This window comes from Natrix helvetica (genome assembly GCF_964273705.1).
Source record: "Natrix helvetica genome assembly, chromosome: 7".
Lineage (NCBI taxonomy): Eukaryota > Metazoa > Chordata > Lepidosauria > Squamata > Natricidae > Natrix > Natrix helvetica.
In genome coordinates, this window is record NC_138558.1 from 13,658,810 (window position 1) to 13,676,365 (window position 17,556).

Below are 17,556 nucleotides of genomic sequence, written 5' to 3' on the forward strand. Positions count from 1 at the left end.
CTGCCAAGCTCCGTTTTCACTGGCAGAGGCACCACAGGCTGGTCCTTTGCTGTTTTCAGGGCGGCCCTATGGGCCAGATCTAAGCACCCCATGGGCCTGATGCGGCCCATGGGCCTTGGGTTTGATACCCCTGATCTAACCCAATCTGGTGCTTCATGGGTATTGAATTTCAGCCCCCTCTATTCTGAGGCACATTCAATAGTCAAACATCATCCTGGCTGGCGTTAATGGAGTTTGATATAGCACATCTAGAAGCATCAGATTGGAGAATGCGGCCATAACTCTTCGTTTGAAAGTAAGCCTCATGGATCTCATGAGAATGTATTCTGGGTAAGAAATACTTTGTAAACCCAAAGGACTTTTTCCCCCCCAAATGGTAACTGGATTTTCTTGGGTTTGTTTTCCTTTGAAAACATTTCACTTCTCATCCAAGCAGTTTCTTTAGTTATGAAGTTGGATGAGAAGCAAAACTTGACGCACCGAAGAAGCTTCTTGGATGAGGGGCGAACCATTTTCAAGGAAAAAACCCAAGAAAGTCCAGTTACCTTTTGGAAAAAGCATCTTTGGGACAACCATGACCTGGATGATTGAGAATCTCCCTAGATAAGGCCTTGCATCTTCTTTGGAAAGAAGATCAGCAGAAATCCTAAATAAAGTTAGAGTAAAGGCATAATAATTAATATGTTCATAAGAACATGCAGTGCAGTGTTCAGGAATGGATAGTGCTCAGGGGTGGGTTGCTACCAGCATTACTGCCGGTTCGGTGCGCAAAAAAGTTTGCACAGTGGGCACCTAAAATGGTCGTTAGAAAAGGGGAAAAAATTACATTTTTGCAATGGAGATTGTTCTGCCCATGTGCAGAACCAAAATTCAAGATGGCACCGCCGACAATAAAACCGGTTCAGGTGCGTGGGCGGCTGAGTTACTACTACTTGGCCGAACCGGGCCAAACCGGTAGGAACCCACCTCTAGTAGTGCTGGAAATATTACAGAAGATGTTTGATTTAGTAGCATTAACACAATAATCTATTTATAATGTTACATAGGAGATAAAGATAATCTTATGTCAGCCACTAGTAAACATCAACAGATCTTTTAGGAATCCAAAATCTTCCTCTGTTCATTAGGTAAGTGTATAATTGCTGGTATTAACAAGACAGTCAAATTATATTGCATATCTATTAGTCACAAACTGTATATTTTGGTGACTTTTTGAGTGATAGTGAATCAGTGCGTAATCATTACAGTTGAAATTTTGTCAATTAGATAAAAGGTACTAGGGGTTCCCCCCCTCCTAATGAAAGAGAAGATTCTGCCCTATACATTTACACCAGGGGTGAAATGCTACTAGTTCGGACCAACTCGCCTGAACCAGTAGTAAAAATGCTATTGGTTCGTCCAAACCGTTAGTAAAAAAAAAAATAACTGTTTCGGGTGAACCGGTTTTTCTGACTATCAGCTGTGAAACACGATTTATATTAGCTTCAGGTTTGGTTTTTTAGTTCAAATGATCTAGTTTGGATTGTTTCAGAGTTTATTTCTTTGGGACGAGTCCAACCTCAATTCAGTAAACAATCTAGCACATTTAAATGTGTATGAAGACACACAATTGGTTTTAGCAGTGGGCAGATGGTGAATTACCCTTGGCCATAAGGAAGCTAACAATAGTGGCATTATTTTGGTATATAAATTGTATTTACAATTCTCTCAATTAAAAATACGTTGAGAAAATAGTTAAATTAAACCAAACTTATTGAAAACTTTTCAGCCAAGCAAGCCAAATTAAAGTTTTATTTCTATAAGCCATAGACATGTCATAAAGTTAGCAATCTGGGTTCTGTCAGTATTTCTGATGAATAGATATATAAAGATACCGTATTTTTCGGAGTATAAGACGCACCAGAGTATAAGACACACCAAGGTTTTGAAAAGGCAAATTAAAAAAAAAAGGTTTTGCACTCCGCAAACCTCCCAAAAACGGCCCATTTTTCACAAAAACAGACCTGGGTTGTTTTTTTTCAAAAAAAAAAAAAGGCATGAGTAACCTTTAGGAGGCTTGTAGAGTGCTCCGGGGGGGGGGGGATGAGCAAAAAACGGCCCTTTTTCCGCTCATTTCTGCCTTCCCCTGCTCCTAGAAGCACTCTGAAAGCCTCCTAAAAGCTATGCACTTTGATGAAAGGACAGGGTTTCAGGAGGCAAAAAATGCTGTTCAGTGAATAAGACACACCCAGATTTTCAGCCTCTTTTTTGAGGGAAAAAGGTGCGTCTTATACTCCGAAAAATACGGTACATGTGAAGGGGGGAAAGAAAGATATGAATGTATATATGATGAAAACTATTGGAGAACAGTTGTCTCAGAGGGCTCAAGCGGGAAATTAGTCTGGAATCATATAAATGTAAGAAAGTTGACACCCCACTCCAATGCCTTTGAACCATATTAAGTGTTTCTCAGGCAAAAGTTGCCAATCTGTGGAGATAACTACAATAGGCATAGAACAATAAAGCAGCAAATCCAACGTATCCAATGGCTAGGGGCTATTTTGAGGTTTTCTGCTAGAAAACCTGTTACCCAATTAGATATTTGTTGCAACTACAGGTGTTTGGGTTTTTTTGCATCTCCCCACCCACTCAGCCTCCATTTATAGAGAGAACAGCTAAGGATTGTAGTCTATTGATCTGATGAACTCTCTCTCTGTGTTTTGATTATGTGCCTTCAAATTGGTGTCAATTTGGTGTCAATTTTTAGTACCCAGGTAATTTTCTCCAGGATAAATACTGTATGTACTTAAGCTATAGTAAATGAATTTTTTTATAAATGCCACAACCTTTCTCATCCTTATTAATTGCACTATCAAGTCATTTCAATAGTAAACCTAATCTCTTCTTCTTCTTCTTCTTCTTCTTCTTCTTCTTCTTCTTCTTCTTCTTCTTCTTCTTCTTCTTCTTCTCCTTCTCCTTCTCCTTCTCCTTCTCCTCCTCCTCCTCCTCCTTCTCCTTCTCCTTCTTCCTCTTCTTCCTCCTCCTCCTCCTCCTCCTCCTCCTCCTCCTCCTCCTCCTCCTTTTCCTCTTCCCTTCCTCTTCCTCTCCTCCTCTTCCTCTTCTCTTCTTCCTCCTCTTCCTCGTCTCTTCCACCCCCTCTTCTTCTTCCTCCTCCTCTTCCTCTCCTCCTCTTACTCTCCTCCTCCTCCTCTTCTTCTTCTTCTGTTTTTTTCCAGCAGAATAGCAATTCAGAATAGCAGCGTATTGCTTTTATAAGAGACTATTTAAAAAACAAAACAATGGAAGCCACGCTGCCTAGTTCTGCTTTCTGCCACTCCACGCTTATGTTCTTTTGACTAGGTGGCATAGCTCTGGATATGGGTCATCAATTTGCCAAAAATGATACAGAACTTTTTCTTTTGGGAAAGGCTCAACGTTAGAGGAGGGGAGGGAGAAAAGGAATTGTGACTTCTCCCTCTTCAAGATGAGATCTTCCTGAGAGAGTGGGAGTCTCTTCCTGGATGCAGGAGATTTGGGATTTATTTTTTATTTTTTTTAGGATTGGGAGGATTCAAACAGCGAAGTCATTCGGCTTGACCCCAGACACTTCTGAGGGTGCGTTGAGGCAAGGTAGAAAAAAAAGAAAAGAAAAAAGCAGATGGTTTTTCAGACGTATTACAAAAGAAACGTCCCATGCTTCATTAGGCGTAGCTGAGTTAAAAAGTACCATCTTGTCTGTAACTGTAATAGGGAAAAGGAACCGTGGGTGGTTCTTTGAAGAGCGATTCGGGGGAGGGGGGACGACTCAGCTCCGGACAAGAGGCCAGGAAATGGAGGAGGAGACGAGAATCTGGCAGGAAAAGACCAATGCTGGGCCAGGAACATAAACTCTGGTTATGGCAACTTGCAAATCATTCCTTTGCTTGAGATTGCTTATTAATATATTAGGCCAGAATGGATTTGCTGATGGGAGATTGTAGTTGGAACATAACCTACTGAAGACCGTTTTTATTTATTTAGTTAAGTTAAAAATCGGAGAAGATCCCTTGTGTGCTCCCCTCTCCCTCCCCCCCCCCCTCTCTCTCTCTCTCTCTCTCTCACACACACACACACACACACACACACACACACACATACACTAAGGCAAGGAAGTTTCTGGGATACATATATTGTCCAAGACTCCTTTTGTGTAGCCTGTAGCGATTTCTGAGAACTTGAAAAAAGTCAGTGGTAAGCACCCTTCATACAACTGAGTAAGAAATAGGTGTTTTTAAGTGCTTCGGCATATCGAAGGGACACCGATAATGCCCACAGAAGGCTTTATCCAAGTTTGTTCTCCTATATGGTAACTTTTTTATATGGTAACTCCGCATAACGGAGAGAGCTCCCGTTACTTGTCCCAGCTTCTGCCAACCTAGCAGTTCGGAAGCATGCAAAAATGCAAGTAGAAAAATAGGAACCATTTTTGGTGGGAAGGTAACAGTGTTCCGTGCGCCTTTGACGTTTAGTCATGCTGGCCACACGACCACGGAGACGTCTTCGGCTGGCTCTTCGGCTTTGAAACGGAGATGAGCACTGCCCCCTAGAGCCGGGAACGACTATCACATATGTGCGAGGGGAACCTTTACTTTATGGTAACTTTCTATATACGAGAGTTATGCAATGTTCACTTCGCTGATTATGCCTTGATTTCATGCAAGTCTCTGTCTCAGACTCCGTATGAGTGAATTATGAAAGAGTTGGTCTTCATGCTACTTCCCCCGCCTTGTCTTTCACATTTTTCCTATTAAGATTCTTTGTAGTTGTTTCTCAAGAAACTTGGCGCTCGATTGTGTTTATTTGGCTGATTTTAGTTTGGCAAAGAGAAGAAACCTCACAGTGCAACTGCTGGATCTCTGAATCCCCAAAAGCTTTTGTCGTCTTTGTTGTTTCTGCCAGGTGTATTTTTTTAAAAAAAAATTAAATCCACGTCTGTATGCAGTTTTTCGTAACCTTTAAAATGTTTTCCTCCAGTATGTCTTGCAGACACTGGTTTTCTATACCCTTTTCTTTTTAGATGAGTGGCCAAGATCTGGTCAAAGGGTTAGGATGCCATTTTTCAACACAGTTTTGATATATGCTTATGGAGGGGCAGAGTAAGATCCTACAGAAAGAGTTTAGCTTATTTTGTGGCCTCCCTTTGATGCTTCACAATCATCTCCACACTTGTTGAGTTGGCTTGGGTCCAAACCATCCTCAAATTTGAAGAAATGTTTACAGTGGAAAACAGAATCACGTTAACATACTTTGTGGATTTACTTAGATGCCCGTTTTACAAAATATCATCCCACAGGCCTAGAATTCTATAACTTTTCCATCTTTGCTTGATTGAGACAACAAAGGGACTTTATTAGTATTTGTGTGTGTGTGTGTTTGTGTGTGCGCGTGTTGACAATAATTGAATCAAGCAGGTATAGACTTTACTGTAGTGGGCCCATTTGAAATTTGGAAGCATGTTGTACAAGTAGTCCTTGATTTTACGACCACAACTGAGCTCCCGTTACTTGTCCCAGCTTCTGCCAACCTAGCAGTTCGAAAGCATATTAAAAAATGTAAGTAGGAACCACCTTTGGTGGGAAGGTAACAGCCTTCCGTGCACCTTCGGCGTTTAGTCATGCCGGCCACATGACCACGGAGACGTCTTCGGACACTGCTGGCTCTTTGGCTTTGAAACGGAGATGAGCACCACCCCCTAGAGTCGGGAATGACTAGCACATATGTGCGAAGGGAACCTTTTACCTTTACCTTAAATAGAAATAAAATGGAAAAAAATCAAATTATATATTAGGTTGGGTTGGATGTGTGAGGGCGCTGGAAAGTTCTTTTTGGTAGCCCCTGTATAAAACTGATTTGATTTCAGGAGTAGGTTTTAATTTATTAGATTTTGTTATGGATGCGCCTTCTGATGATTAGAACTGTCCTGAAAAGACAACCTGGGCCATAAAATCTTAGCCAAATATATAGACAGTCCTGAGTTTGCTAAATATATATATTGGGATTTGAGGCTCTTTGATTCCCTTTGGCATTTATTTTAATGTTTTAAGTTGTACTTTCATATGGTGTTAGAAATATCAAATGTGTAGCAAGTCCTTTCACGTGAAAATAACATTTTAAAAATAGTGGTCTTATTTGTTTACTTTTTTCCATCTTTCCTACAGTTTGGCATCCTATTCGACATAGGCAAACAGCAAAAGATTAAATTGCACAACAGTAGTTTGAACCTTTCGGTGTACCTCCGTGAAGTGATGTGGTTTTACCATTAAATCAGCATCCTGTTGTGCAATACTCCTTTTTCTTTTTTCAGTCCACCACCATCAGACAGCAAATTGACTGGCCTCAGTGCTCTGATTTAGGTTAATTGATTTAAAAGCATTAACTGACCTACAACAGAGGGGGAACAAAAGTTATTTTTATAAACGTTTTTGGAAAAAATATAAAGGTCAGCAGTAAGTTCTATCATAAAAGTGCTACTCCCTTTTTCCTCAGACACAGGAACATGGTTATTGTCAAGCAGGCTACAAATACAATTTGTACTTGTACAATTTTTGCAATATATAGATGTGGATGATTAATCATCTCAGAGACATACCATACCTAAAACCAAGGTTGACTCAGCCTTCCATCCTTCCGAGGTGGGTAAAATGAGGACCCAGATTGTTGGGGGGCCATAGGCTGACTCTGTAAACCGCTTAGAGAGGGCTGTAAAAGCACTGTGAAGCGGTATATAAGTCTAAGTGCTATTGCTAAGTGCTATAAGAGAACGTAAAAACAGCAGAACACTCAGAGAAATCAATAGCTCCCCCAAGTTAAATTACATGATCTTAGAGGTCTTTATAAAGTTTTTACTTCCTGGCAGAAATTAGAAGTTGCGTAGTGGGTATTCTTGTTGTTGTTAGTTGCAAAGTTGCATCCAACCCATCGGGACTCCATGGACAACGTTCCTCCAGGCCTTCCTGTCCTCTACCATCCTCTGGAGTCCATTTAAGCTCATGCCTACTGCTTCCATGACTCCATCCAGCCACCTCATTCTCTGCCGTCACCTTCTTCTTTTGCCCCCAATCTTTCCCAGCATTTGGCTCTTCTCCAGTGAGTCCCTCCTTCATATTAGGTGGCCAAAGTATTTGAGTTTCCTCTTCAGGATTTGGCCTTCTAAAGAGAAGTCAGGGTTGATCTCCTCTAGGACTGACCGATTGGATCACCTTGCAATCCAAGGGACTTGCACGAGTCTTCTCCAGCACCATAGTTCAAAGGCTTCAATTCTTTGGTGCTCAGTCTTTATTATGGTCCAACCTTCACAGCCATACATTGCAACTGGGAAAACCATAGCCTTGACTATACACACTTTTGTTGGCAGGGTGAGGTCTCTGCTTTTTAGCATGCTGTCTAGATTTGCTATAGCTTTCCTCCCCAGAAGCTAGCGTCTTTTTATTTCTAGGCTGCAGTCCCCATCTGCGGTGATCTTGGAATGCAGGAAAATAAAATCTGTCACTACCTCCATTTCTTCCCCATCTATTTGCCAGGAATTAAGAGGGCCAGATGCCATGATCTTAGTTTTCTTAATGTTGAGTTTCAAGCCAACTTTTCCACTCTCCTCCTTCACCCGCATCAAAAGGCTCTTTAGTTCCTCTTCACTTTCTGCCATTAGAGTGGTATCATCTGCATATCATAGCTTCATTGAGCTACGTAAGCCCCAACAAGGCAGTAATCCATGAAGCCGAGTCGGTATTCTTAAGGAGGATATTTCCTAAGAGCTGCATACATTATTACCTAGGATTAAAATGATCTTATGAGCCAAGCAGTGGAGGTTTGATGTCACTTGAACGCTTTTCTGTGTAAATGCAGAAAAAAAACACCTTTCTAAGAGAAGATCATAATGTAGAACTAGTCCTTAGCTTACAATCATTTGTTTAGTGACTAAAGTTTCAACAGCATTGAAAAAAAGTGACTAATAACCATTTTTCACACTGATGACCGTTGCAGCATCCCCATGGTCACGGGATCAAAATTTGGACATTTGGCAACTGGCAGGTATTTATGATGGTTGCAGTGTCCCGGGGTCGTGTGATCCCCTTTTGCGACCTTCTGACAAGCAAAGTCAATGGGGAAGCCAGATTCACTTAACAACCGCCTTACTAACTTAACAGCTGCAGAGGTTCACTTAACAACTGTGGCAAGAAAGGTTGTAAAATGGGGTAAAACTCACTTAACCACTGTCTTGCTTAGCAACAGAACTTTGGGGCTCAATTGTGGCCGTAAGTCAAGAACTACTTTTATCTGCAGTTGCCTGGGAAAAGAGATTCATCACAACATGATAGAGAAATGGAACTTACACAGTATTTCCAGTTTCAGGTTCTTTGCATTCACTATGATTCTTACTGTGAGGGACACGGTAGCTCAGTGGCTGACCTTGTCGATCAGAAAGGTCGGCAGTTTGGCGGTTTGAATCCCTAGCGCCGAGTAACAGTGAGCTCCCGTTACTGGCCCCAGCTCCTGCCAACCTAGCAGTTCGAAAGCATCTTAAAATGTAGAAAAATAGGGACCACCTTTGGTGGGAAGGTAACAGCGTTTCGTGTCCCTTCAGCGTTGAGTCATGCCGACTACATGACGTCTTCGGACAGCGCTGGCTCTTCAGCTTTGAAACAGCGATGAACACCACCCCCTAGAGTCGGGAACGACTAGCACGTATGTGCGAGGGGAACCTTTACCTATGATTCTTACTATAACATCAGATTCAACCAGTGCTATAATGAGTTTCTTGTATGTGGTTCAGGAGGCAGAAGGTAGAACTTTCTCCTCTTGCTATAAAATGGTTTACATCTGGCTATTACCATTTACCAGTCAATAAATCATATATAACCTATGAGCCAGACATGAGTTTCTCAGTACAAACCATCTGTTCGATTAAAATTCAAGGATATTGCAAAGATCTCTGCTGAATCAGAGCAAAAAAAGAAAACCTGGTTCAGTATTTTGTTCCCCCAATGAATGAGTCAAGTCTTACAAGAAGTTTCCCAGCTGGAATATGAATGAAATGCTAACCTCTTAGTGATTTTCTCCAGAAACCTGTATTGCTTCCAAAACTTGGGATGATAAAATTCCTCTGAGGCAACTGTTAAGAGTCTTATCTCTAATTTTGTCCATTTGCTTTAAAGCCATTCAAGCTGGCCACCAATTCATTTATTACAGCAAATTTCATTCTTTAACCATGTATTATGTTAAAAAGTAGTTTCATTTATACTGATTCTGCCATCAATTATCTCCTTTTGATGGACCAAGAGTCAATATTATGAAAAGAAGAAACTTTTGGCATGTCTCAACAATGGATCACATCATTCCTCTAGTACAGGGATGTCAGACTCAAGGACCGTGGGCCAGATCCGGCCTGCGATTGGTCGGATCCAGCCCCTGGGCCCTCCTGGTCTACCCAGTGCGAAGAGGAAAGATCAGGCCAGTGTAGCTTTGGCCCAGTCAACCCAATGCAAAGAGGAAAGATCAGACCAGCAGTTTGGGGAGTGGTGTCAAGCTGGCCATGCCCACCCATCTGACCACACCCACCCAGTTGGCCACACCCACCCAGTCAGCCATGCCCACCCAGCCCCCTGAAGTCAACCACAGCTCTGATGCAGCCCTCAATGAAATTGAGTTTGACACCCCTGCTCTGGTACAATCAGGCACAGGGTAATCCTTAGAAAAACTTAAATGCAATATAAGTAATATGTTTGATAAGTTCTATCAAAGAGATTTTATTACTACAAGAATAGCCGTTTTTCATGGTAAAATATTGCCTGTCTTGAAAGGTCAAATGTAGGCTGCATTATTTTAGCGTTTGCTTTTCTTTATAGCAATATTATTCATGGAATATGAATGGAAGTTCTTGTATCTTTCTTCTTCCCATATATCGCCATCGCTCCATCAATTAAGTTCTTTGTTTTAACAAAGAATATCTCAGAAGCACCATTTTGATCATTTTTAATTAGTAAGTCAGTTTTAATCAATTTAATCCCCAAGATGATTAAATACGTCATTGAAACCTACTGTATTAAATGAATATTATCAACCTTGTTGATGAAGAATTCTATGACTATTATTTACTGAAGACAAATGAGCTGACCTGATTTATAAATAAGGGTGTCAGACTGGAAGCCATATTTTACATTTGGGCCTTCAGACTTGCCATATTTTCTACTGTGGGAAAATGGGAAGGGGGGTTATATACAGTGTGGGTGATATATAGTCAAAATACCATTCTTTTCTCAGAAAGTCAAGGCTACCTTGCCCTGCAGCTGCGATGAGGTAACTGGGAGGCATGTCCAGTTTTGGATGGTGCCTGACTGGATCATGTGACAGGCATGTGGGCGCTGGGCAAGGACGTGAACTTTCTTTGGGGTGGGGAAAACCTGGAAACTTTCAGATTCGGGTTTTCCCAGATGTGCCATATGGCATCTCTAACAAAATGTCTGATTTTGAGGAAACTCAAGCCTCGGAGTCTTCTTTTGTTGGGGATGTTACTTGGAACCCTGACATTAGGTTCAAGACTATAAGGATTTTAGAAGCCATCCTAATTCGCTTTACGTCCAAATGACCAAAAAGTCTAGACTTCTGTAGCATTCTAGGTAAAATGAAATACAGTTTCTTCAAAGGTGTGGACGAAAATAAATGTAGGTAGCATAAAGATGTATGCATCCTGAAAAAGGAAAGGATTTATCATCAAAACAAATTATTGAATAGCAACATGGGCAGCATTCCCCACTATCCAGTCAGAGCTGAAGAAGCTTCTTGGATAAAAGAAGCAAAACGACTTCAAAGGAAAACAAACAAAGTCCAGTTGTCTTCTGAAAAAGCATCTTTGGGACAACCATGACCTGGATGACTGAGAATCTCTACAGATTTATGGGCAGCATATAAATGAATAAATTTTAATCTAACCCTTCTTGTCAATCTGCGCAAATTTAGTGTTGGCTGTTAATTGATGAGATTCTTGTGTATAGGCATGAGCCAGTTTAACTGGAGCTTAACATGCGGTCTTGATTCTTCCTGGCAGAGATTTACTTATTAGATCTAGTTTTAACTTGAAAATTCAGCATGCTGAAGAATCTGCAGATGTTTCCAGATCCTGCATTATAGGTCATATCCCATTATGTTGACCTGATTCCACGTTCATTGCCTGTTACTGATGTATCCCAAATTATTATCAGAATTTGGATTCAAAGAAGCCAAGGGTTTGTTGAATGGGTTTTGAAAAATGAATAAGTCCTGAACATTTTGATAGTGAATCGTTGGTCTATGTCAGGGGTGTCAAATTCAATGCCTGTGGGCTGGATCTGGCCCGCAGGGTGCTTAGATCTGACCCGCGGGGCTGCCCTGGAAACACCGAAGGACCGGCCTGCGGTACCTCTGCCAGCAAAACTGGAGCTCAGGAGGACCGCACGCGGCCCACCCGAGCTCCGTTTTCGGCTGTGACGGCCTCCTGAAACCCTCTGCAAGCAAAAACAGAGCTCTGTTTTCGCTACTAGAGCATTTGAGCCACCACAGTCGCCCCTGACACAAGTGATGCCGAGCTGACCATGCCCACTCAACCCTTCAAGGTCAAACACAACCCTGATGCGGCCCTCAATGAAATTGAGTTGCCCAGGTCAACGTTTTGGATAAGAAACTCTTCTTATTTATTTTAATTTACACTCTCTCTTGAATGAATACATAAAAGGAATCTTGATCTGCTATTTCAATTGCTAATTAGATATTTCTGTTTTCCAAATGCAGCTGATCCAACTGCTTTGGGCTTTCTCATATCTCCGTGGTCACTTCTGCTGCTTCCATCCGGCAGCGTATCGTTTACGGATAAAAATGTTTCTAATCAAGATCTGCAAGCCTTCACGGAACCAGGAGTTCTCCAAAATCGGTCTCCGTCATCGGTTTCTGATGTTGAAAAGGTACAGCGTTCCCACTCATGATTCATTTTTCTTTAGACTGCACTTCGAAAAATGAGAAAACACTGATAATATACGTTAGTTACACCAGGGGGTTTCAAACTGCTCTCAAGCCATAGAACTTGATAACCCTTGATCAAGAAGTAATGCTCTAGTAACAGAAAATTGACTGAGTGTGTCTTAACTTTTTTGCCATTAGTCAAAAACAGCAACAACATGGAACACCAGCAAGTTCTCACACAAAATCCAGTTGGAAAATCCTGCCTCTTATATTACCGTATTTTTTGGAGTATAAGATGCACCTTTTTCCCTCAAAAAAGAGGCTGAAAATCTGGGTGCATCTTATACACTGAATACAGCATTTTTTGCCTCCTAAAGCCCCACCCCCTTCACCAAAATGGCCGTGCATAGCCTTTATGGGGCTTTCAAAGTACTCCTGGGTGCTGGGGAGGGCAGAAATGAGCGAAAAATGGGCCATTTTTTGCTCAATTTTGGCCCCCCAGGAGTACTCTATAAGCCTCCTAAAGGCTATTCATGCCCTTTTTGGGGGCCGTTATTGGTCTGCAGAGTGCAAACACTTTTTTAAAAAATTTGCCTCTTCAAAATCTTGGTGCATCTTATATTCTGGTGCGTCTTAAACTCTGAAAAATATGGTACTTTTTCTTCTTCTGTGACTGTTAAGATCTGTTTTATGTAGGAGTAGCCATCGTGCACAAGAATGAAGTTGAAAACCCTCTTGCATGCTAAGCATGGAGAAGAAATCTGTTTAGTTAATTTTTAGACTGTGAGTCTGTGACCATCTACTATCTCATTTTGAATGAATGCATACATTTAAACAATTGTTATTCAAAATATACCGTCCTTCAAATGTTGCGGTATGGTTTTCCAACATTAAAAAGTGTATTTTAGGAAAATGTCTATAAAATGAACTCATTTATGAAAGCAATGCACAGTTTGCATAACTGTATATACTAGGCAAAATGTTTACATAATAGCTTATGCAAAATTTCCTAAACTAGGAAATATTTTACATGTATTTCTTTGGATAAATATGCATCAAAATCCATACAGAATTTAGAACAGATTTTACAGGGGTTTTAAAATCTTTTCAAGTTCAACCAAATTTGTGAGAATTACAAAAATAAGAAGGTGAGACATTTAAGGGCACATACCCTAAATAAAAAAAAAAATTGAAAGAAATGGAAACTATAAACTGGCCAAAACTACGTTAGGTAATGTAAAGAGACATCATTTGCAGGGATTCACTTAAACAACAGTGGCAAAAAGGTTAGAAAATGGGACAAAGTGCATTTAACAAATGTCTCACTTATCAACAGAAATTTTGGACTCCATTGTGGTCATAAATCGAGGACTACCTATAAATTATTTATTTACGATATGTAGTTATATTGTTTTGAGATTTGGGAATCAGCAAACAAATGCATTTAATTAAGTAACTAATCATGAAAATGTGTAAACTTGCGTGACAGTATTTGTAAGGCCAACTTGGCCTTTGTAACAAGCAGTCCTCATCATAATTTTTATAAGCTTAGGTCATAGCTAGGAGGTGGAACATCCATGCTGCAGATTAAGTTCTGTGTTTTTAGTGCGGCTGTTCCACTAGCAACTTAGGCAGATTATGATAGCCAAGCCATAATTTGATCATGACATGCCAACTAAACCTTTAACTGGGCAAATTACATGTACATTTCCATTCCTTGTCTTTTATTTATTTGCATATTTTTCCACTGAAGTAGAAGTTTCAGAAAAACTATAGAGTATTTTTTTTCCTAACACTTTCCCAACAATTTTCAAATTAAGATAAAATTCATTATTCTAAGACAGAAATTTTTGTTTTAGCAAAATTAATCCTTTACCTCCAAGCAAACTGTATTTTGCATTTAGTTTTTTTCCAGTGAAAAAATAGATTTCAGCAGAAAAATGCACTTATATGTGTATATATGTGTACCAGAGGTGGTATTCAGTAGGCTCTGACCAGTTCTGGAGAACCGGTAGTGGAAATTTTGAGTAGTGTGGAGAACCGGTAAATACCACCTCTGACTGGCCTTGCCCCCATCTATTCTCTGCCTCCCGAGTCCCAGCTGATCAGGAGGGAATGGGGATTTTACAGTATCCTTCCCCTGGAGTGGGAAGGGAATGGGGATTTTTAGTATTCTTCCCCAGCCACGCCCACCAAGCCACGCCCACCAAGCTACACCCACCAAGCCATACGACGCCCACCAAGCCACGCCCACAGAACCGGTAATAAATTTTTTTGAATCCCACCACTGATGTGTACCTTATACCTAGATGTGTGTGTGTGTGTGTGTGTGTGTGTGTGTTTTCAATTGTTTATCAAATAATCTTCTCAGTAGCTTTATTTTCAGCTTTTTTCTTGAAATCTGAGCATGTTCCACAAAAATGCTAGCCACCAAAACCAATTCCCATTTATAATCACCTCCAGAAACACAATGACAGGGTTTCATGAGTCTTTTGGTTCGATTCCATCTCCAAACCAAAGAAGTTGTGTACTTGAATATTTTTCTGGCATGAATGCTAGAAGACAGATAAAAGAATGCGTTTTTGGTCACCCTCTAAATTAGAACCGAAAGATAATAGGTTTTAAAATCAGTAACTTTCTTGCTCCGGGAAAGAGAAAGATTTTATTTTTTTAAATGAAAACATTTATGTAAGAAAAACGTTTTGTGCAGCAGCTGTTTCACATGATTCAATACTCATGTAGTTAGAAGTCTTGGTGCCTTTTCAGAAACACTCCATTTTTTGTCTATTTCAGTCCTGTCATAAATGAATTGCTTCTTAGAATGTTTGCTACACCATGAATTCCACTGCTATCATTTTGGCTGTGTTGTGTTGCAGGTCCACATTTATTCTCTTGGAATGACCCTTTATTGGGGAGCTGACTATGATATTCCAGAAAGCCAGGTAAGTAGTGGACAAATAAGATAAGTAGTCCATGATACAGAAACTGAGGACCCAATAATGTCCAAGTTAACACACACACGCACGCACACACATCCCTGCTTTGGCGGTGATCGTGTGTTTCGCTTCGCGTGCATGCAGGATTTTACCAAAACTTACCTTCCACGTTACTCTGGGGGAGTAATACAGCTCAGGCATGTCAATCTGCTCTGCCACGCTAATCATCTGAGAGGATACAGGTGAGTAAAGCGCAAGTGCAGGTGGGCCAATCTTTTCGTCGAAGCAAACCAGTTCGCTCTCTCAGCTGATCGTCAGAACTTGTCCAAACTGGCTGAATCCCAGAGTGTTCCCGGGAGCTGGGGAGAGCAGAAATGAGCGAAAAAGGAGCCGTTTTTTGCTTGTTTTTGCCCCCCCTCAGCCCCCAGGAGCACTCTATAAGCCTCCTAAAGGCTATGTGTGCCTTTTTTTTGACAAAAAACGAATGTGTTCAGTGAAACTTTTTTAAAATACAACTTTCAGTTCCGTTGAGAATGGAGAGAGGTTTCAAAACTCTCGTAAACTAATTTGCTTGAGTGTTGTCTTCCTCAGTCTGATGACTTCCAGATATATTGGTCTAGATGAGGGAAGTTGAAAACAATATATCTCAGCACACAGTTTTGGGAAGGTTTCGATGAAATGTATGAAAGAGAGAAAGACAATCAGACAAGAGGAGACTAACTGGATTTTTTTTTAATCACACATGTATTTCAGCCAATCAAACTTGGAGATCATCTGAACAGCATTCTCCTTGGTATGTGTGAAGATATTGTTTATGCTCGTGTGTCTGTACGGACCGTTCTCGATGCCTGCAGTGCTCACATACGGAACAGCAACTGTGCACCTTCTTTCTCATATGTAAAACAGTTAGTCAAACTGGTTCTGGGGAGTTTGCCTGGGGTAAGTGTTTACATTTCCTTCTATCTCCTGGATGGAGTTATTGAAAAGTTTGCTTTTCATTCTGAGGATGCTTGACAAAGGGACTTAAATTAGTAAGCCATTAAATTATTGTACAGACAGTGAAAACACCGCCAATTAACTTTGCAACCCTTTTCAAGAGCCAAGGCAAATAATTCCAATTAATAGGAGCTAGTCCTATCAACATTCTGACCCAGTTCCCCCTTTATTTATGTTCAGGAATCTGTCACATCCCATTAGTAGCTCTCACCACTTTAATTTCTCTCAGCTGCTTCTTGAATCTTGCCGCTATTATCTTTTTTCCTTTTCCTTCTAATTATACGTTCTGCAAAGATGTGAGATTCTGGGAAAGAATTTGGCAGAAGCTGCGATTAGAGCCCCACCTTTCAGATAAGGATTGTTCTTACAAGTTTTGGCTGTGAGTCACCGCTGTTCTGGACAACTAGTTTCTTACACCTTCCCAAATCATTCTTCTCTGGAAGTTCACCTGCTCATTTTAGTCAACTGAACGGGTGGTTTAAGGAATGTCCCCAAGAATAATATTTTTCTGTTAAGTTGTTTGTAGGAGAACAACAGGCAGAGCTTGGGGGTGGAGTTAAGAGAGGAATCAGACTAGAGCCATGATGGCGAAAGTACGGCACGTGTGCTGGAAGTGGCACACAGAGCCATCTCTCCAGGCACGCGAGCCATTGCTCTTCCGGGTTCCAGCGCACTGGCCAGCTGATGGTCACTCATGCAGGAGTGCCAGAAACCGGAAGAGCAGCTGCTTGATACACAGGCACGTGCCGGGAAGATAATCTGGCTGGTCCGCATGTGCGTGCCGGAAACCGGAAGATCATCTTCCCGGCACGTGCATGCTCACCAGGCAGCTGCTCTTCTGGTTTCTGGTACATTGTGTGCATGTGTATTCCCGTTTCAAAAATGTTCACCAACACTGGCCTAGAGTCATTATATTTCCACAAGTGGTCTAAATCCCTTGAATTCAGATTACAGATTAATAGATTTGGAAGGGATCTTGTAGGTCATCTAGTCCAAACCCCCACCTAAACAGACCTTACACCATTTCTGACATTCCATTAACTCGTATCTAGCGCCAATTTAGTACTGACGTTAGTTGATGAGATTCTTGTGTATAGGCACGGGAAATAAGTCAGCTTAATCAGAGTTTATTGTATGGTCCTGATTCTATACGCAAATCGCAAATCGCACTTGTATGTTCCTCTTCTTGATTTAATTTGTTATATTAGACTTATGGCGGCATGCAATATAAAAACATAGTTAAAATGTCCACAATAAAAAAGACACATAATGTATTTACATACATTTGTTCTGGCCTAGGCTTCCTGAGACAGTAAAAAACACGTGCTTAGTCCCAAAAAACCTCTTTTTATTTCAACGGCTGTAAATTATATTCATTCCCAGCCCGTAATGAGTCACAAATACTGTAGTTTGTAAAAAGTCCGACAGAAGTCTGCCAAAACTTTTAGGAATAAGGCTGATAAGCACCCACCTTTATCTCCCTTGAAACTTTGCGAGACCTAATTGGCAATTAGCTTTGCAAGGCCACACGGAGCACAGAGTCAAAACGGAGCTTCAGAATTAAACCGACCAGAACAAACAAAGTTGCTTCCTGCAAAGGCTCGTGTGCCTTTGTTCCTCCTTTATGTCTTATGGGAGGGGCCAATCACCCCCAAGCCTTACTCCCGAGTTGCCCCTT

The 17,556-nt window shown here is 41.0% G+C and overlaps 1 protein-coding gene across 5 annotated transcripts in view; it reads left to right on the forward strand.

Annotated features, from left to right (window-relative positions):
- Positions 1-17,556, forward strand: part of PTPN13 (protein tyrosine phosphatase non-receptor type 13) — a 173,096-nt gene that overhangs the window by 54,472 nt on the left and 101,068 nt on the right. For all 5 annotated transcript variants that reach the window (XM_081959190.1, XM_081959192.1, XM_081959193.1 and 2 more), the window contains exons 3-5: positions 11,779-11,948; positions 14,823-14,888; positions 15,636-15,821. In XM_081959190.1, coding sequence (XP_081815316.1) covers positions 11,779-11,948; positions 14,823-14,888; positions 15,636-15,821 — 422 coding nt within the window. The remainder of the gene's footprint in view (positions 1-11,778; positions 11,949-14,822; positions 14,889-15,635; positions 15,822-17,556) is intronic.